General features: G+C 44.6%; 1 protein-coding gene across 7 annotated transcripts in view; it reads right to left on the bottom strand.

Annotated features, from left to right (window-relative positions):
- Positions 1 to 21,742, bottom strand: part of LOC121588354 (cGMP-specific 3',5'-cyclic phosphodiesterase) — a 65,584-nt gene that overhangs the window by 6,445 nt on the left and 37,397 nt on the right. For all 7 annotated transcript variants that reach the window (XM_041906180.1, XM_041906185.1, XM_041906184.1 and 4 more), the window contains 10 exons: positions 11,878 to 12,130; positions 11,153 to 11,398; positions 10,818 to 11,083; positions 8,072 to 8,173; positions 7,292 to 7,642; positions 6,949 to 7,192; positions 4,321 to 4,412; positions 3,313 to 3,636; positions 807 to 960; positions 470 to 629 (listed from right to left, as the gene is read on the bottom strand). In XM_041906180.1, the coding sequence (XP_041762114.1) occupies positions 470 to 629; positions 807 to 960; positions 3,313 to 3,636; positions 4,321 to 4,412; positions 6,949 to 7,192; positions 7,292 to 7,642; positions 8,072 to 8,173; positions 10,818 to 11,083; positions 11,153 to 11,398; positions 11,878 to 12,130 (2,192 nt within the window). The remainder of the gene's footprint in view (positions 1 to 469; positions 630 to 806; positions 961 to 3,312; positions 3,637 to 4,320; positions 4,413 to 6,948; positions 7,193 to 7,291; positions 7,643 to 8,071; positions 8,174 to 10,817; positions 11,084 to 11,152; positions 11,399 to 11,877; positions 12,131 to 21,742) is intronic.

The raw sequence follows: 21,742 nt of genomic DNA, 5'->3' as shown, positions 1-21,742 counted from the left end.
TTGCGTAGAGAGGATAAGAAAGGCTTATTTTTCAATTACCGTGTAAGCCCTGCAGGGATGTTCGAAAAATTTGGCGCTACTCAGCGAGGGGGGGGGGGGAGGGGAGTGCGTCTGCTTTGTAATTGAAAGCTCCCCAACTGACAGAGGGCTCGAGGTTTCCGAGAACAATGATATAAATAACCGCCAGCACAAAACACATCATCACTGTGCGTCAAACCCGATGCTCGATGGTGAGGAAAATTGAACGCTTGCATTACTAACACCGTGCTTTGATTTGCGAAAGCGAAAACTGTTTCATTAGCTTGGATTATTGGTCATATTTTATCGTACCCACGCAGTCACCGCTTCTGCCGTGATCGAGCGAACGTCGCTGTGGGGGATTTCGCCGCAAGTAACAGTATTAACCCTTCCCAAAATTGAAAGTAAAACACAATCGCTACGCAATCGTATAATGAAATAAACAAATTACCGATCCATCATCGCCACGGGTTGCTGATTGAGCTGTAGCTTCTCCAGATCGCCTTGGTCGAAAAACTCGTCCGCCACTAATTTGGCCACCCGGTGCTGAACCTCCCACGGTTTCGCAATGGCGCTCACATCGCATGCCGTCATCATCATGCCGCACAGGACTAAGTTTCAGGGTGCATTATGGTTGGAAGAGAGAGAAATAGAGGGATTGAGGGGAGAGTATAGTGTGTAGAAGGGTAGTAAAAACAGATGCAGTATTAGTATGGCAGGTCAAATGGAAAACTCTCTTTAAGCTAATATGCACCATAAAGGACAGCGAAGGGCACCATTCTACTCACTTTCTTTTTTCTCCTCGCTCTGCCAGTCGAACTCGCCGTTCTCGATCAGCTCCAGGAACTGGTTGCGCTTCTTGAAGTACATCGCCAAATCCGTCGACAGGATGGCCGTCTCGACGACTTTCATCACTGTGCGGAAGTCTTCCGGGGACAGTGCCTGCCATGAATCATTCAAAACAAACATGCTCCATTACTGCATCTGTTTTAGTTTTTACCTGGCGTAGAGAATCGATTCCATTCCTGGGGACTGTTAAACGTAGACCACATAAAGGTTGTACAGTACCCTAGTGGTTGGTTGAAACATTAAAATAGGTCGTAAAGGGTTTTGTTTGATCTATCGCTTAAAGGCTTGCCAGGGCTCGGCTCGCCTAAGCGTAAAGCGATCGTGCGTAGTTGCTGGGTTGAATAATTAAAAGCATTTCCTGCATTGCGGTCCATTGACAGGCCTACCTGCGTAATTCCGTCGAAGGAGTACTACACAAACCGGTGTGAAAAGTACTCATTAGGGGTAGCTCTACTATAAGGTAGGTGCTAGACGTTCTTTTGTTTTTTTTTTATTATTGTACCCATCCTTGCCTTGATAAGGGCAATATACATTTACAAAAGGAGAGACTATGGCACATGGAGCAGAGTGTGAAAAGATTCGCTAGAAAAATCGCAATTTCACACGCTCAACAAAGTACAAAGGACGCAAAAGAGTTGTATTTTTTATTTGTTCATAAATGGCGTAACCCAGACACATATAAAGAGAATGCGTTAAATAGAATGTGTGAAGCTTCACTCAGTCACACATTCACCATGTCACCGTTTCACCTTCGCCAGTTATAAAGTATGAAACATTTGATAGTGTGTTGAACGCTTACAACAGCTTTAAGCGGCGTTATTGCTTTATTTTTATTGCTTTGTGCTAGTCATTCTGTTTTTGTTTTTGACGAAAAGTAAAGGGAACCAATTCTATTCCTTTGTGCTTTATAGTACTCTACAGTGTACCTTTCCATTGTTCTTTGACGGTCATGCTTATTGCCGAAATCATAAATTAATGGAAAACACAAAGCAGCTCACGGGTCTCCTGGTGTCATAACCCATCATTTTAAGCAAAGGATTTCGTAAAAACTGGTCAAAATTGCTAAAACCTGTTATCATCATTGGAAGAACCAATTACGCAACAGAACACAACAGCTTACTGGAGTCAGCGTTTGAAGCTAAAGCATGCGAATTTTGTTGCCCAGGAAAAAAAAAACGATTGGAATCATAATTTTGCAAGAAAGATAGCACTAAACATATTCCATAGCAAGGGAACAGACACGGATCAGACTGGGGTTTTTTGGAATATATGAATGTGGCATTTCCATTTTACCATCGTATATATCTGCAATTTTATGATCCACCCTCCGGAAGGTTCGTTTTCGTCGTGGCAAATGTTGAGCGAGAGAATGAGTCTACAACAGACGGCAAACGATTTCTTATTCCTTCATTTTTAACCCCTCCGTATGAGGTCTGGGGTGTATAGGTCGACTAGCATACTACACATATCGTCTCAACGATCGGTAACGAAGCTGTTCCGATGGAATGCGTTCTCGTTCCGCCCCAGTACCAATATTCTGTCACCAATTTCAAACGAATTATATCGATTTTTGATGTGTTTAACCATCCTGCTTCCGTATTCATGAGGCTTTTTTTGCGCATGAGAAAAGCAAGCAAAACAGCAGTTGGTGCGGGATGGTGTTTCGTAACAACAAAAATTAAAAACCTACTATGGGTGTAATAAACTGGAGCCATAATTTGCTTGCAAATTGTAGATAAGGAAAACAGGTTCCGGGTTGAACGATTCTGATCTAACGGGCAGGTGCTTGATGGTATGATTCAAACCCGTAAATAGCACTCTTGTCGATTTGTTTCATAGTCGACATAAAATATGTTTTATGTTTCAAAATTATGATAAATTTCAAATTCAACACTGAAAATTTTGTGACTTGCCAATTACAGCCTATAACAAATCGTAAATCCTTATTTTGAATATGTTTAAGTTGTTCATTCGCATCGAACGAGAAAGCTATATCAAATTTAATACAGGACAATCATAAGACTACTAATTTATAAATTATAAATTATAAATAAGTATCATAAATAAGTATCGATTTATCAAAAAAAATCGATATGATATTCATACTTCCACTATTTACGACATCTAGACACAATTTTGTTCAACTTTACTTTTTAGGAGGGATTTTCGATCAATATGCAAAAACTGTATTGTTTTACAACTTGTACTTTACACCAAGCTACATCCGAGCTCACTTTTTTTCCTACCGGCTCCATTTGAATGACGCGGTAAGGCGAGCGAATGAAAAATCCCCAAAGCCTTCCTCTAATTGGAAAAACAAATTTCCAAACGTATTACGCACGTGCACACAACTGGACCGGAAAGAGATTTGACCAACAATGCAGAATCGATCCTACAGACGGATCAAATAGCTGCCCAACCTCCCAACCAAACGGTACCACTCACCTGGAAAATGTTGTTACCCTCGGAATTTAGTATCATGACGCACTGATCGAAATGGTGATGCTCCATCGTGCTGGTCGTGTACAGGATGGCCAGCGGACTGTCGGTTTTCGATTGAAATGCGTTGTTCGTGCCCCGGTGGTCCAGATCGTGGCAGAGGCAGGCGACGAGCAGGCCGAGAATTTCTAGATCCGTCATGAAGCGTTCCATCTTGCCGGTTTTCATCATCGCAAACATGGTCTGGGCCACGTTCAGTGCGTGGCGCCAGTTGTGATACTTCACTGGACGGTAGTTCTTCCGCACGCTCAGTATCCAGCGGCACAGGACCTGCAACAACAGGGGCGCATAAAAACCACGTTACCATGTCACCGGTCGCATGTGTGTATGTGTGCGTGTTTGTGTAAGGGCTTTTGAGATGGCCGGTTCAAAGCTCAGGCTTCGTTCTGGATAGCGGCGCGTCAGCGATGGGTCACACAGGATAGAATGTAATTAAAAAGGGAAAGTATGGGAAGGGCAAGCGCGTTTAGAGCATGTGCGCCTGGTTCGTTCACGTGACATTGTCCAGAGCCTTGATCTCGGGATAACGAATCGACAAAAAAAAACCCCCTTTGTCCTCCCCTGCCCTTTTGTTCCCCTCCATTCTAAGAGAAGATCCACTTTCCGGCGCTGCCCAAGCGAATGGAGATTTACGATGACTCTAATCAGCTTTCGAGCGAGGTCGAAGTGGGCCGGACTTGCAATATCAAACCGTTTGACCCAACCCATCCAACGTACTGATCAGTGTGTGTGTGTGTGTGTATGTGTGTGTGAGTGGCGAGCTCGCAAGCTCGTAATCGTATTTTACCGGGGCACATAAATTCCTGCCCTCTACCTCTTACAGGCGAAGCGCTTCGGCTCAAACGATTGGATTGCCTTGAGCCGATCGAAAAGGCATAAGAGAGGTGTGGAGAGAACAAAAAAACACACGCACCCATCCACCCAGAGTTGGAGCCCTATAAAACTGCCACTTACGTCGTAGGGAATGTGAAATTGCTGAACCAGATTGCATTGCAGAAACATCCGCACCGCTGCCCGGCATGTGTCATCGTCGTCGAGATCGAAGTCTGTAAAGGCATAGTGAAAGCAAAAAAAAAAAATAGAGCAGTTAAAGAAAATAGTATGTATTTTGCATACGAGTATTGTTTCTGTGATGGTTGTTTTTGTTTTGCTGTAAATTATTTTATTTGAACGAAATGGTTCAAGATCCAGGTTTTCTAAACAGTTGTTTTCCTCCTCGCTAGAAACAAGAACGATGATGTTTTATATAATTAAAAAGATCCTACTTTATAACGAAAGACTATTTTTATTGTTAATGTATAAACTGCGAAAATTTAATACAAATCGAAGCAAATTATTGTTAATGAATATCAATCATCCATCAAACATTAATCCATCCAATAACCCTTCATTAAATGTTGAGACACAAGCAAACATATTCCTGGCAATTATGTGACTCAAACGGAAAATTAAAGAAAACCGAGATTTTAACCAAATTACATCAGTGTTTCTCTCTAAAATTTTTTTTCACCTTTTTTTCAATCAGAGCACCAATTTTCTTCTAAATCTGCCTTGCAAGGAAACGGTTCCAAAATGATCCCCTACTTTATGTACATTTTGTTTTACCGTTTAATAAATGATAATTATTCCTTTATTATTTGCTATTAGCGCAGTATAATAATAATTATTATTATAATCATCTCTGCCTCTCTCTCTGTCTCTCTTTCTTTCTATATTTTTTGTCTTTGAAGAGATACAATAAAAATAGCAAACAAAGACACTCTCAACGCACAACGCTAAGCTATTCAGCATTTGATCCCTCACGCCCGAGGATATTAGGAAGATAAAACAATATATCATATCCACTGGAGCGGGCACTCGAAAAAATATATATTTATATGCGACGTGACAGTTGCTAAGCATCTGTTTGCTGGCAATGCCGGCCCCGCAAGCGTGCCTGCATTTGGAAGCACTTGTTTTCACTTCTTTTTGTGTTTCCTCTATGTTGCCCAACGCCCCAACGCACTCTAGACGAAGTTCAAATTCCTGAGCCGGATCACACAAAGCCGTACAAAACACGTACGACATATATACACACACACACATTCGCAGGCGGAAATTCAAACTCACTCCCCTGCCCATCGTAAAGCATTGCTTCTTGAAACCTCGCCGGGAATGAGCGATGCAAAAGCAAAACGAATCGACCCCACATCGGTGGGTGGTGGCTTGTACACGTCCTCCAAGCGATTCCCATAAAAAGAATGAGTGCAGGGTGTGAGATAGGAGCTCATGAAAAATTCAGCACCGCCTAGTTGCTTGATGAATGTGTGATCGTGATTAAATTCCCTTCATACCATTCCGTGCGTGGTTCGCGCGTGAAAGATATTCTTCCGTCACTTGGAAGATTTGCCATCGACTCCCGCAACAATCCTTTAGCATGGATCGGGTGAAGCGGAAACACTCCGGCCCGGTATGGAAGCAACGATCAAAAGCACGAACGGTCGGTACGACCGATATCAAACGAGCCACTGGTAACCATATTCCAGCGGCGTGCTTGATAGCCGAACGGGGCCACACATCGAAAGGAAAACTAGCTCTAGAAAAACGGCGAAGGGAAACTAGAAGTCCTTTGCAATGGCGTTTTCCATTGCTTGTTCCATTAATTATGCCAACTAGCGCGAGAGCAACGGCAAAGTACGGCAAGAGAACGGCCACGTAAAACGATGCGAACAGCATCGCTGATGATCTCGCGGAGATTGAACAGTAGAAGCATTGTAAGGACAACGGCACGGCAGCAAACGAGGATATGTGCTTTTCCAATTAGCGTTGAATGTGAGCGCTAAAAATCCATTAACCCTCAAAGAGAGCTCAAAGAGCATTGATTCCAGGCCGGGACACCATCAACCATACAATCCTGTTGTTGGTGCTTGCAGGAAGTGCAAGGAAACAGGAAAACAACACTCAGCTTGGTTCGAGCCAACCCGGCAAGCTGGGCTATCAATCGACCCGCGTTCTGAGAAATCCGTTCATTTTCATTTAACGAACATTTAGTATTCCTTGTACACCCGACTCCCTCAGGTTGGTGGGAAGTGTGACGGTACCAAGACGGGCCAAACTTATCTGAATAAAAGGCCAATGCTTCATTCTACCCAGACCGATAACGATGACGCATCAAACGGTCGTTTGTAAGCTGAGCAGTGTGAGCCAGCCTTAAATGACCACTGACCGAAACAAACCATCTCGATTACGAGCGTCCATTCCCGTTCTATGCTTCCCGTGGTTGGCCCCTTCACAATTCCAACGCACCTGTGGCGCCCAAAAAGCGCCCGTTACAATCGCATAAAATATTAATTTACATCATTATACGCTGCGGTGCCGAGAAGGGAACTGGATGGCATGGTGTGGTTCGTAGCATAAATAAATCGGATTTCCTGTCCGCTTCGGGTCCCCCTCCGTGGCTCACTAATTTCTGCTCCTTGACCTCGTCTTGGAAAGTCAGAATTTGGGAACCAGCAATCCAATTAGTCGTGCCAGGGAAGACAAAAACCACGGTCCGTCGAAGCGTTGCGATTGCGTGGTGCTGGAATACGAAATCTTACTTACCGATGAACTTAAAACTATACAGCTTGTACTCCTCGGCTGATTGGATGGTATCGTTGACCAGCTTCAGCGTCTGATCCTGACTAGCGGTTGCATGGTACGACAAACACTCGAGGGCGACCTTTTGCTTGGCCATCAGCTTGCAGGCACTCTCGTACATCTGCGTATTGTGGATGCCGAGCCCGCAGAAGATGGCGAACGCCTCAAAGATGGAGATATCACAGTTGGTAAATTGTAGATCATTTTGCTGTTGGTTTGTAGAGGAGAGGTTGGATTGGTTAGAGCCAAGGTTAAGCTAGCCAGTGTCTATCGATGGTTGTGTTTTTTTTGGCTCTGCCGAATGTACCTTATTAATTAGTTGAGCGACACCGATGACCGTCTTCTGACCGTTGATGATCGGCATGCACAGTATCGATTTAACACTGTGCGTCTCGTCGAAGCTGTCGGTCGTAGCGACCGTACCGTCCGCTGCCGGGGCCTGCTGTACGACCGTTTGCCGCTGGCAGATCGACTTATCCTTCAGCCACTCGAGCACGTCGCTAATGTTGAGCGTTTCGCCCGTCGCAGCCACATACTCCGCTATCTGGGCCAGCATGGAGCTGTTCAGGTCGCTCACGGATGGTCGCAGTATATTGGCCGATGATTGATGACTGCTGCCCAGCTCGAATATCATCGTGAACCGGGTCGAGATCGTGTTCTGGCGAGTACATTCAAGGAAAATAACAATCAACAACAACAACAAAACACGGTGAATCACGGTGAGAATCCGTTGAATCCCATCGTGCAGGGGATGTTGAAATTCATCATCTTCCCTCCATCTGCTTAAACGTTTCCATTTCATTTTCTTTTTTTCTTTTTGGTTATTATTTTTTTACAGCCATTTGAAATTTTAGGTGCTTTTTCTTTATTTCTGTTTTTCTCATTTTTATTTCAAACGAAGGCTCGCTGCCACTCGCTTGGTTTGATTGAGCCTTGATTGCAGCAGTGGAAAACACCCCCGATTTCGGACATCAATCGGGGTGAGCAAATAAATTTTAAATGGAAACGTTCTAGCGAAGCGAAACACAGTTGAAAGCGCAATGATGGAAATTGCGACGAGTATGGGAAGAAGGTCAAATGAACAAACCTGCTGCTGGAGCACATCCTCCACGTCCACGTTGTGGCTGGTGCGGCGCGAAACGGTTTGATGAGTTCTCTCCGGTCGTTCCAATATCCGCTCGAGATGGTTCTAGGGAAGCATGAGGCAAGGGTTTCGTCCGTCATTTCATTCGTTTCCATCAGCATTGCACGGACGGACGGACGGACGGACGGGTGGGATGCAGAGTGCGGAAACGATGCGGATGAGGAAAGAAAGTGGAAAACGATAAAAATGAGTCAATTTCAATGAAACAGATTGCAATCACGATTATGATTACAGCACTGACAAACAGGCTTTTCTAGGTTTGTGTTCAAAGCGGTAGAAGAAAAATATGTGCCTAATTTGGTGCGCCTGGTATGCCATTGTGAATGGATGCGGTAATCTACAAATGACCAGGCTGCTCCATTGCTGAAGAGCATTATTATGTGAAATAAAAATAATTCCTAGAAATGCTGTTTTGAGTCAATATTAAGTCTGAATTTGAACAGCAATACTTGAATCAAAAAGAGACACGAAAAGCAGATGTACATTTACACATTAATCCAAACGAACACGCGTTGGCTTTATCGTACGGTAATTGAAAGTAAAATAATAATCATTTCCCATTCGGCGCTCTTAATTACGATTCGATTTCATTTGAGCCTGCAAATTATTCTTGTTCAATGACTGCGTGCACTGCAGAATAATTGAGCACGGCAGGACGTGCTTCGTGTTCGTTTCACTGTTTTCTTTTTTATCATTATTAACACAATCCAGCCCGCTACCGCATCGCTCTCTTCTCCGTTTTATCAATATCGAAAATAGCAGGTACAAAATGAACGAAGCAGAAGGTAGGCAAGTGTTACCGCGGCATGGTATGGTGCATGCTTATCAATTTCCCTAAAATGAGATTTCATATCCTGCAGGCATGACGCAAGCAGAGCGCTTTATATTCAATCACACCCTCTAACCACACGCAAGGCTCAGGTGTGCTGGGAAATGCCAGATGATGTGGATGTGATTTGATTTATTCGGTGATAAGATAAGCGCTTGAATCAATGCGCTTAAGCATTCTAATTAGCGTGCTTTAGGTTGTTATCATACGGGGTGCCGCTAAGCGGCAGGATGAACTTTGAAATACAAAGTAAAGCAACACATGTTAACTATATCCTCCTAGCGATCCATTTTCATTTTTAATAAAGTTTTTGATATTCCCATACCTTTCTGCAGTAACTGCTATTCCCTTATGATACCCATCATGATGCCTTCGTTACTTATAAAGGTCACATACCTCCGAAAACGCTAAGCTTGCTGGCCAAGCACAATATCTAACGACTTCTGAAAACCAGTTTCATTTCGTAGAAGGAAAGAAAAAGAGGAAATAATATTTTACGAGACACTGGCGCGTTGCGTGCTGACTCAATGCTCATACTTTATTCTACCGATGTGACGCTCTCAGGCTACACTTCTCATTCTCAGTTCGAGACCTATATTCACGCCCATTGCGTGACAATGTCCCAGGGGTTGCTCTGGGGGCTAATGTGCTACTCGAACACTAACCCGTTGGAGAAGTTGCTGTCAGCACAATCAATATAAATAATTCTCCTCTCTTGATGGGGTAAGAGGAGTCTTAAAGAAGTCTAGTTTATATCGCTTGCTTTCTGTTTCACACCGCGCCTACATTTTGCCGTTCTTCCTATGTCTTCGTCTAACGCTCCTCGATAAACCGTCGGCAGATAGCGAGTTTCATGCCTGCTGACCACCATGATGAAATCGAAAGTGTGAGCAAAGCATTTGCTACGTGTTCGTGCTCCCGAGGCAAAATGCGTGTTATCGTGCGCGTTATCAAGAATCTTGCCGTGTTCATCGTACCCGAAAAACAACACGGAAAACTCTAATTAACAAAAGAGCCTTCACCCCGAATGACGTCCCAGTGAGTTTTTTTTTTGCATTCGTACCTTAATATTGATTCTTTTGCACGTCAGCAAAGCGCAAATACATCCTCCCTCCCTCAATAAACAACATTGCAATGCGTGCGTACGTGACTACCGGTGTGTGTTTTATCGTGCCCGATTACCACCAAGTGTGGCAATGGAATACTGTTTGGGACGACCAACATCATCTACATCGTGCTTACGCGTGCGTTTTTTATAGAAGCGTCACATTTGTGTTGCAAAACATTGGATCAGTTGCGCTGTGTTGCGTATGCTGCTAGTTGCGTGTACTACTAGCACGGCCTACTTTAGCGCGCATAGCCAAGCGCGTGGAGTGTAGTGCGTTTTTTCTGACAGCTGTCAAAATAATTGATCACTTTGAAAGCTCTGTAATGTTGGAGTTTCCCTTTTTTGTTTGGATCGATTGCTTTTGGCACGTGGTATGTCAGACGGGCACGCACCAGGTAACGTATTTACACACGCAAATCGATACAATCGATATCCTCGGTGACATACTAGTGGCACACACACACACTCTAAAAAGCGAATGCTTTTCTATTTTGGCAAACGCGATTACCTTCAACGTGTTTCGATTGCAGTCGTCATCTAAACATGCACACTTGGGTTTGGGGCGTAGAAATCGTAGAATTTGTGTGATTTTGTGGGGAGGATGCAAAGGTGAGAGAGGAAAGCCCAAACATACGCGTACGGTGAAGCGAATGGCGAGCAAAATTCAGACCAGATTAGGTACCATGCATTGATATTACCGCATCGTCTAGCAGCTCGCCGCTTGGAAGCTCCCTGAATGACGCAACACTTACCGCTTCGCCGCAGTCGAGATCGAGCAGAAACACGGCACACCTTTCGCACTTGAGCAGTTCGCGGGCCTCGGTCATAATCTTCGTCACCAAGCACTCCAGGTTGTTCTGCTCCGAGAAGATGCTGCGGGCCAGATTGAGCAATATCTGATTGCGCCGGTACTCCTGGACGGACATTTCAAACAGCTGTGCATTCTGGATACCAATGCCACAGAACGTAAGATAGCGACGGAATATCTCCACGTCCCGTTCGGTAAACTCGGGCGATCCTGTTAAAATAAACGACATCTGAATAGCACATCCGACTCACACACCAAGTGTGGCCAAATGTGGCTTACCGTTGGTTTTGTTAATGATCTGCGCCACCCCAATCACCTGCCCCTCATAGTTGCAGATCGGCATGGACAGGATGATGTTCGTTTTGTAGCCGGTCTTTTGGTCGATTTCGCTGTTGAAGCGCGGATCCTTGTACGCTTCCTTGATGTTGATGGTTTCGTTCGTTTGTGCGACGGTACCGGCAATGCCAACGCCGAACGGAATGATGATTTCGTCCTGTTTGGCGCGCCGGACGGCCTCGTCTAGTGCTGTAAGATGGAAGCAAAGGTGGATGAAATGAAGTGGAATCTCTGTTCTTCAAGCTTATCGGAAACATCGGCACTGTGCATTTGGTAGATTAAATTGACCCATCCTATAGCGCGTTTGATGTACATCGAAATACTATTTACTTCGCTAGGTTGATCGAGAAAGGATCGCTCAAGATTGAAGCAAACAGCGATCAAACTTTACTTTTTCGTATCGTATTTGCTTTCATGTTTGATTGTTGCCGATAAATCATCGTTAAAATATGTGTTTGAAAATGTTGCAGCAAATAGCACCTCTTCAAAACATGCTCAACTGCAAGTTTTCAGCGTTTGAAATTCGACACCTTGTAAAGCTTTCCTCAACTCTCGGGAGATTGATGTCGCTGCCGTCAACACACCGTCTGATTGATCAGCGCCCCCGAGCTGAGTTGGGGGACGAAAGGTGCTGTCGCTCTAATGGTATGCCATCAATTAGTACTTACGAGTGTTTTGCGTTACGTCGAACAGCTTGGCGACCAGATACTTCCCCGAGGGCGGTCCGTTCACCAGGAACAGCGAACCACGGTCGGCATGCGTCAGGAGGCCCACGTTGACCAGTATCTTGTGACACAGCACGTCGATGTCGAGCTCGTTGGCCACGTCCCGTATCAGCTCCATGAACAGTTCGCCCTCGTCCAGGTCGGCCAGATGGCTGCGGTTGGAGATGGAGCTCCGGGAGGTCGGCGAACGGCATTTCTGCGAAAGCGAAAGCGAAACACAACCATCAACGACACGCCGTGGCATAGCGAGACATTACGTCAGCTCGCAGTATCCCCGCCCAGCTCGCCTGCCCGGGCGACCCACTGTCCCAACTGCGCACAGCAAATCGATGCATTGCCAAAGTGAGTTCCATCAAGGGATGAACGGTGGCGGACGAGTGGATGGCGAAGCGAATGAAGAAGCCACCATTAGTATTCATCGTTGGCTGCATTTTAAATGACGCTCGCCTGTCAGCCCGTCAGTGCGCACCAGCGGCAGTGTAAATCGGTTAAAGTTCCCCGGCCTCGACAGCCAAGTTCACTGTCCGTCCCCCCACCCATGACGGGGGAATAGCTGCAGGCGGTTGGCAGAGTGGCGTTCAACAGATTACACTTTCACACCTTGCCCAAGCACCGAACCGTTAACAATGCGGTCGGAATGTGGTGTGTTGTGCCCCTTTTTTCCTTTCTTTGCTTTGCTTCAGTAAATTTTTATAAGCTGCCATTCCCTTTTCGAACCTCTCATCGCCATCCGGAAGCAGAGAAGGAAAAGGGTAGGGGAAACCGTGGGCAAACCATACCAAACCGATGGTAACAAAACGATGACGTCTGGCAATGTTTGCATTCTGCCGTGCTTCCCCTTACCGGGCCAGAAACGGTAATCGACCGAGGCCGAGATGGAGTTTGTGCGTGTGGTGCAAGGAAAGGAGTGAATGTTGTTCATGAATAAAACAAATTGTTCCCTTGGCGGCTAAGAAGAGTGCCCACCCTGCACCCCTTCAATGCCTGTGCCAACGCAAGCTCTGGTGTTCGTTTATTAATTTGGTACCTCAGTTCGGGCTGCGGTCCGGCACACCGGCACTCGGTATGATCGCTTGCCTAACCTTCAAAACCGAACACACTCAACCGGTGCTGGAATGGTTGAACTCGTTAGTAGCGTTCGAGTGGATTGCGGCCCGGGACTTATTGGCGTAAGTGGTGAGCATGTAATTCTATTCTCATGCTCAGCTACCTTCTCAGGGCAGGCGGGATTCAGGATGATTGATGTTGGTACGCACCGTTTCCATGTACTTCAACGTTGAGTCAATTGCAGAGGAATTTAGTGTTTGTAAACATGAGAATCGTTCGCTGTTATGTAGGAAAATGAGTTTGAATATGTTTGTAGCAAGCAAATGCAATTCCAAGGATGGAAGAATTTGGAACAAGTATGTGGTTGTATACTCTTGTACGTAAAACTCTGTCTAAAGGCAATGCATTCATTAAAATAGCATGTTATATTGTTCAGTTTAGCTTAGTTTAGTGTTTATTATTCGATAGACAATAAAACCCTCTTGAGTCAAATTTTGTTTACAATATACTTTAGATAACGAACAGAACATTTATATATTGTTATGGTTGGACGCATTTCGAACACTTTAACCTGAAATCAGTTCTGTTATCGTCATTCCACGCTCGTAGAGATCGTCAGCTGAATTTAGTAAACGGCACATACAAATATGGGGACTGCGAGAGCCAAAGGTTGTCCGGGATTCAGCGACAGCCAGCATTGGCGCGCGACGGAGTATTCTGGCAGGAATATAGAGATAAATCCACGAAAGCAGCTCGGGACAGTCGATGGTTCCGTTTAAGAGTCCGGTGATAAATGCCAGCCTGGCGTAGGCTCAACACGTTCGGCAAGGGGTGGGATGTAGTAGATGCGAGCCACCAAATAATGCTAGCATATTCCAGTGCACGTCTGATAAGTGCGCAGTACAGTGTCTTGAAACACATAGGATCACGAAGTTCGCGCGTTATGTTAATGAACAAATCAAGTAGCCGATTGCCACTAGCGACTACTTGGTCTATCTGTTCCTCGAAGGAGAGTTTACCATCTAGGAGGACTCCTAGATCCTTGACACAGTACAGTCTTTACAGGTTCTGAGCGTCTAGCGTATAATTATACAGCGCCGGAGCTCTTGACCGGCTGAGTGAGATTATGGCGCATTTATCGATGTAGACGCTTAGTGCGTCACGCTTGCTTGTAGACGAAAATGATCCTCAGGTTCACAGATTTGATGATAGATTTTAGTTTTATCTGCATAGAGTAGGCCACTACTATCCGGGAGTACCGTGCACACGTCAATTATGTATAGCAAAAACAACAGAGGCCCTAGGTTGCTACCCTGGGTTATGCCGGAAGTAGCGCCATTAGATATTGATAGGTAGGGGCCCAATCTAACTGCGTATGATCGACCACATAAATAGGATTTCATCCAATTTACCATAGGCGGTGATAATCCGAGTTTATCAAGTTTTGTCAGAAGAATCATGTGGGACACGCTATCAAAAACCGCCTTTATGTCCGTGTAAATGGCATCGACTTGCATACCATCATCAACGGACTTACATAAGCCGAAAACGAATTAATTGCTATGGTAGACAACAAATTATCCTTTTAGAGTAGATCTATGGGAGCATTGTTGCATTTTGCATTGTGCTTTCGGATTGTTAGTGATACTTAAACCATGCTCTTTCGAATGTTGGCATTGAAGCGGTTATTATTAACATTCAACATTATTAACGTTGGCCCATATCGCTACTTAACGCTGCCTGTTGCTTAGTATCGCCACGACCTTCTTTATTGATTATCGACGATCATCGACAAAGGTCATAGAATCAGTTAGGTTATATGAATTATCATTATCTGAAGTGTTATGGTTCTTGAATTTTTTGTGCCTCGTAGAACGCAATTTATTTATTGTTGAATTATAATTAAATTAATAATCTTTTCAACCAGTAGTCACATAGTCGCCAACTCATACGACTAAACAACACGCTCGTCATGGGTTCAGATTCCGTCTGGATCGAGGGTGTCCTATCATTGTCAGCCAAGCAAAGGACTTAGGTAAGCATAGACCGGTAACGGTTGTTGTGCCAAATAAAAAGCAAAAGAAATCATCTTTGAGGCATTTTACAAGAGTCAAATATTCCGAGACCCTCATGTACATGCTGCTTAAAATATTTCACAATTGAAAGAATTGATTTGCTTATTAAAAAGAATAAAATTAGAATACATACAAAGAAAATAATATTGCGCTCTCTTTTTTATTTTAAAAATTCTTTTCAAACTGCCCTGGAATTATGTGCTTGTCCTATGAGAAGAATATTTATGATTGCTAGTAGCACGCCGAACATCCCCATTTAAGGATTAAAAGTAGACTCTTCTCAAACAACGCTACAATTAACACAGCCGTTAGAATGCAATCTCAAATACATTCACACAAACAGACACACACACACACGTCGCAGCGTTCCAAAAAGCAACAAAGCCCTGGTGTCCCAAGTGGATAAAAACTACTTCCCGCGCAGGCTATTATCAGCACACGCCTAACGATCTGCAAATGGGACACCGGGGGGAAAAGGGATGGTGGAGCAGTGCAAATGTTTACCAAACTGGGAGTTGTCCAATAATTAGCGCTAAACGCTCCAACTCATTAACATTTCCACACCGGAAACACTCCGGGAGGGCTTTCTCCATTTACCGCATCGCATTCAGCTGGCCACGGCTCGTGAGATGAGTTGTTGTCACACCACACCTTCCCATGGTCACGTTGGCAAAGCGGACACACATGCACAACCGCCTGGTCACAAATACACACGCGTACGTAGTTTCGCCAACTCACGCCCAATAGCTGCCGGCGCTGGTCCGCTAGTTGCTGGGCTAGAATTACAAATTGTCTCCGGCGTTCGCTATTTCACTTTCTCGCACACTTCCTGTTACATCCGCGCGCGGTAAATCTAGGTCAGTAGGAAGTGGTTGAGCAAACACAAGGGGCCAAAACGCGCCGGCTCAAATGAAATGACACCGACTGGTACGGCACATTCGTGTCGGCACCCCTTTTGCAGCGGGGGGAACACACGCTTGGGCTTGGCTCTGTTCCCTGCTCGAACGCCACACGAAGACAATTACCCTCCGCCCTTCGTAGGGTGGGGACGGCGCCAAACAGGAGCAAAACAAAGCCACCACCCTTGATCGCCGGCACCTTTGCCTGATTATCATCAACAGCAGCGGTGGCGTGCTGCAGAAACGAAAGAGTGAAACAAGCTTCACGTCCTTGATGGCGGCGGTGGTGGTATCTTACAAGCAGTAAGGTTTTTTTGTCTGCCTTTCTCCAACATCTCTCCATGGCATTGTCCACTGGTAGCCATTGTTTTGAGTGTCCATGCTTTACTATCGTTTGCCCACAGCACAGTGCAAGCACACTGGCACAAGTGTCATTTATCACACTGCATATAAACACACACAAACAGACATCACACAAACTCACAGCGGTCAAGGGGCTCTCCTAGCTGTGGAATGAGAATGTCAGAATGTCGCCAACTTCTGTAACGAGCCCACCACCCTCTGCACAGTTGGTTGCCAGGAACGATGTAGAGAAAATATACATGAATTTCTGTGTGGGTGTGCGAATGGGTTTGTATTAGTGGCAAGATTCTTTATCTATGCTTTCATTCTTTTCTATCAGCCAATTTTGGGCGCCTCCATCAAGCACCAATACCAGTGGCACTGTAACCCACAGCCGTACGTTTGGACGGTACGCTTCCGAAGCGGTAGGGAGAGGAGTAGATAAGAAGCGCTGCCTAGGATCGGAACGGATGACAGTTGGCAGGAAGGTCTTGTGTTATTGCCGTTTGGATCATTCTGTTTTGTTATATCCCTGCGAGAAATGGAATATTTACCACGACGGATAGAGCAAAGCAGAGTAACAATGCAACGTTCGTGGTGGGATAAATACCAGACACACTGTCTAACCTTCCACCGTAAATCAGGAACGTGATTGGGCTGCCATGGCCATTGGATGGTATGCAAGGATTCAACACTTATTTCTGCTTGTGTCTGCTTACATCGAAAATGCATGTTTAGTGTTGGGTGTGTTCACATTAAAGTAATTCCACACGCGTGTTTAGCTAGTTGATAATAATGAAGATAATGTTCAAATGTTTGTTCAAGTAAAATATTATTTTCTTTTCCGTATTGCTCCGTTGTTCGAGTTGGTTTACAATGTATTGCATCTGAAGCATTAAAGCTTTGTTATTCACATCGCTTTTTTATCATCTGTCCATTAACCTTTCTATACATTTTGTTCAAATGTACCTGTTTAAAATGCTGTATATAATTTTATTTACTCATTTGCTAAATTATTGAAAACATGTAAGCAATTTACAGTACATGAAATGTTTATTAACCTCTCGGATGCTGTTCGAATTCATAAGCCACACTGCAATTAGAATAAGAATTTATCAAACTCAATATCCATTCCGCCGTACCTAAACTTGTTATTCGGTATAGTACACAGCAAGGTAGGCGAATGAAAAGCCTGCTGGATTGCTTCATAATTGGGAGATTATTAGTATCTGCGCCGCACAATCCCATTAACGAGCTCCCATCAACGCAACGCGAACGAATGTTTTCGGCGAACATTTCTGTACGTAAATTGTGTAAACATATTTGCTGCCAGAACCTGATAACACAAAAATGTTCGCGCATAAAACGGTAAAACGGTGCTCCACAACATCGGGCCCCCCGGTTATCGGCCCAATGCCGGGGCCGCCAATTGTCTGGGAATCCACTGCCGGATGCTGGAGCGCACCAATTCACCAAATGACTTCAACTGAAATAATTTAATTTAATTTATGGCTTAACTTTTCTCGCATTCGTGCGTTTACCGTCAGCCGGAACGGAACGGAGTTCGGGGAAAGTTTCGTACTGCCCCGGCAGTACCGCACGGCATACACGGCATCGATTAAAACTCGCGCAACACTCTCTCGTGGCCGGTTGCCATCGTTGGTTCCGATGTTGGCGATCGAAAGTTTCACCAAAACAGAACAGAGAAGCTTGATGGGGAAGTGTGTGTGTGTGTGGTAGATGTTCTTTACCTCCCTGCCCGAGGAAGAAGCAAGTTTTCATTGCGCAACGTGTCGCGTGTAGACCAGCAGCAAGCGTTCGCTTCAAGTCGGTCCTGCAAGTTTGCAAAGCAAGGTGCTGTTTCCATGGAGCGATTAATCAGCGTGGAGTGGCTTAGGACGATGCTCCTTTCAAATTTACAATGGCTAATGGCCGAACAGTTTATTCACTTTAAGTTTGAACTACGAAATGTGTGATGAGTGTAGAGGAGAAACCGTATCGGTTGTGGAATTGTGTTGAGTTTGGGTAAAAGGGCAAACATGTTAATTGGTAACTTTTTTTTTTCTTCGATCAATACAAAGTCGCTCATCGCTCTGTTACGATCCAAAAGAAATTATTTACTTTCCAAAGTGGAACCGCAAAGTCAAAGTTCTCGTTTGGTTCCAACAGAAAATAACGTTTATGTTGAGTTGGATATGAAAATAAATACTTAAAATCCACACCAGCAGGGTTGATTCATTTGTACAAAGCCATTTCTCTGTAAGCGGTCCAAAATAGATAAAAAGTACCAGCTAAATCACACAAAAAGATAAAAATTATAGCAGCAGATGAAAGAGCTATCTCTTCTACCAAAAGTAGAACTGCAGGCAAGGTAGAGCCAATTGTCAGATGAAAAATCTAATAGAAAAACTTACTTTTCCCCGTACTGCAAACATATTTGCTTGCTACTAGGTCGTGCTTAAGCCACCCATGCCAAACCGGCGGTAACGAGCGAAATTGACTTTCCTCTAGGTTTTCCCATTTTCTGTCGGCTACATTCTTTTCTTCCCTCTACCTCACCACCCTTAATGGCCGTACGTTTGCATTGGATGGATTTATTTTCAACATGTACACTTTCTGCTCTTATGCTGCTGCTCTTATAACTTTTGCTCTCCACCGCGGCAGTAGCTTCTCGGTGTGGCTTTGATTTACGGCCCCGCAGCGCGTTCCAGTTGATGCGCTTTGTCGTCGTGGTACTTCGCGGTACCGAAAAGCGCACAGCCCGAAAGCAATCAACGCTACCTTCACGTTGTGTCCGTTTTGAGTCGCCACCGAGAGCCATTTTGTACACTTTTAATTCATTTTTAGTATCGGGGTTTGTCTCTCTTTCTCTCTCTCTCTCTCTCTCTCTCTCTCTCTCTCTCTCTCTCTACTGCTGTTGCTGCTTTCACGATACTACAGAGGGAAGCACATTGGTAAGATTTATATCGTTTCTGTGTTTCTGTTGCGTCCTACTTTGAATGTGGCGCAACCATGGCAAACCAGAGCGAACCATCGGCGTGTAAATAGTGGACCGTAAAAATAGATGCCCGGTGCTTTTACCGTCAATCCATCATCGCCTTGCGCATGTCTTGTCGCTTCTTTAATGTAGTGCTGAAGGAGGGCACTATTATCCTTCCTTTATTTCGCACAGGAGACTTTGCTCGTTTTTTTTATTGAGTGTGCAATAAACAGACAATCAAATTATCAACCGCTATTGTGTGCTACTCTCTTTGCACAAACTACGGCAGCCGGAGGCACATAGCTGCTGTATATGGGAATTTTGCTGCAAAAAAACAGGTTAGCAAAGCACAGACAATAATCCTATAAATCAACAACCTATCGGAGATCCTGACCACCAGTGGGTCGCTGGCAACGCGCCCGTTTGGTTGAGGCTCATAAATCTCATTTAAAACTTTACCTCCAATAAATTAAATCACCCGTTTCTCGGTTGCAGTCGCTCAAAAGCTCCCGGTTAAGCGTAAGAAGCCAAAAGACAAACAGAGCCTACAGCGGGCGCTGTAAGCACAGCCGCTTCGTAGTCCCAACAATTCCTCCCGTCAGTCTGTCTCTACACTCCCAGAGCAGTTTTACTTGGGGGCTGGGATGGATAATTAAGCTGGGACTACACGCCGTACCCACGGACCATGACCAAGCAAGCAATTAAAAGAAGTACCACGGAAAGGGAAACGTTTTTAACACGAGCGTCTTCTTAAAGAAGGAAAAGCTTGGAAAATGGATTGGAACGAAATCACACGGTTAAACACGATACTTGCGCCATTGCAGCAACGTACCAGAAAGCAATCTGAGCAGTGTGCTGTCCAATATCCTACCCGTAACGTTTAGTCTATGATGTTTGATGTGTGTGCTCTAGCTATTTAAAACGCACTGGAATTGTTAAGTAACTGTGTCACACACATACATACACACAAACACGCGTTGACATTTACATCCCACTGCCAATCATACAGGGCAATGCATTTTATGGCAAAAACTCTGATAGAAGGTGTGCCTGCCATCGTAAACACCTCGTCCGGTGACCGGAAGTGAGATTTGTTTAACTCAATCATACATCGTCCCGTCCCGTCCGGTGAACACCGGCAACTAGGTTATGGTTATTGCCTGTTCCATGTCATTCTATCGATGTCGTCTACCTGGCTCGTGTAGGGTACACTCTCGTAGGCGGTCTTGTGAGCTGCAGCAACACTACCATATGGGAACGGGTGTCTGGCAGATATCACAACTGACAAACCGATGCAACGGATAAGCCACCGGTACCTCAAGGGTATGACATTACAGTTGATGAATGTTGTCGACCCACAGCTCTGCATGGAAGCAATACAGTAGTATTTTCTGGCCCTGGTTGTGCACGGTAACGGTAGGCAACTATGTGTGGTTTGAACTGTTACGCAGAACCGCACCCTGACATGGGCCTGGCATAATAACAGCTGGTAAGGAGGGTAAAACCGCGGAAAGAATAACACAACTGTTTCTCAACCAAGCACACACAAACACACGAAATACACAAACATTGACGTAGGCCGTAAGCGGAAAATCCGTGCCGGTTGAACAGGTGATGAAGGTATGCTTTTGTTTCCCAGCACATCCTTTGTTCCGCCCCATGCATAGTGCACCGGGCGTGATACAGTGAGTGCGCAACCATCGAGGAATGGACGCTTTCGCACAAGCCTTTTGTGCTATCCTTTTCCACAAAATTAAAGGTAAGGATTTATTGGATTTCAATCAGTGGAGTGTAGCTCTTTATTGCGTCGAGTAGTTTGTTTTTTTCATAATTTTAATGTTTTTTTTCGAACTCCGTATTGGTAACGCGTCCCGGTAGTTTTTTAAACTGATAATCTTAATTTCGTTGATAGCGACGTTTTTGTTGTTGTAAAGTTTAGCATCAATCTTTTTTTATCCTGGTTTATACTTAGTCAATACTCAGTTTTTACTTTCTGACCTTCCCTCCTAGTACACCGAATATGTTAGTCAGATCCATTGGTACTATGGAACGAGGTTCGTATGGGTCGAGCTCTCAAAGGACAGGACTGACTGTCTTGATATGAATGTACTGAGTAGAAACAAATAATCAAATAACTAAAAATGGATTAAGTCCGCCTTCACCGACTACGATCGATGCGCCAAAAAGAAGAAGATTATCTTAGCTTTGATGGGCTTTGAAGAATCTTTCCTCAGACTCATCCATCAGATATCACCGATGGCAAACACAGGTAAACATTTTTAATGCAATTAGCATTACACATCATGTTTTAGTCATTAAAAATACGTTCCTGTGAAAGTCTGTGCAAATGTGCCTAATAATTCTCAGTATCCCTAAGGCTTTTTGGTTTTTTTCTTGTAGTTTTACGGAAAACTTCATGTTAATGCTAGCTTCCACTGTTTCATCGAAGAAGTTTCTGTAAGTTG

Source organism: Anopheles merus, chromosome 2R, assembly GCF_017562075.2.
Source record: "Anopheles merus strain MAF chromosome 2R, AmerM5.1, whole genome shotgun sequence".
NCBI lineage: Eukaryota > Metazoa > Arthropoda > Insecta > Diptera > Culicidae > Anopheles > Anopheles merus.
Note: the sequence above shows the minus strand (reverse complement) of the source record. Positions and strands in the feature narration are given on the sequence as shown.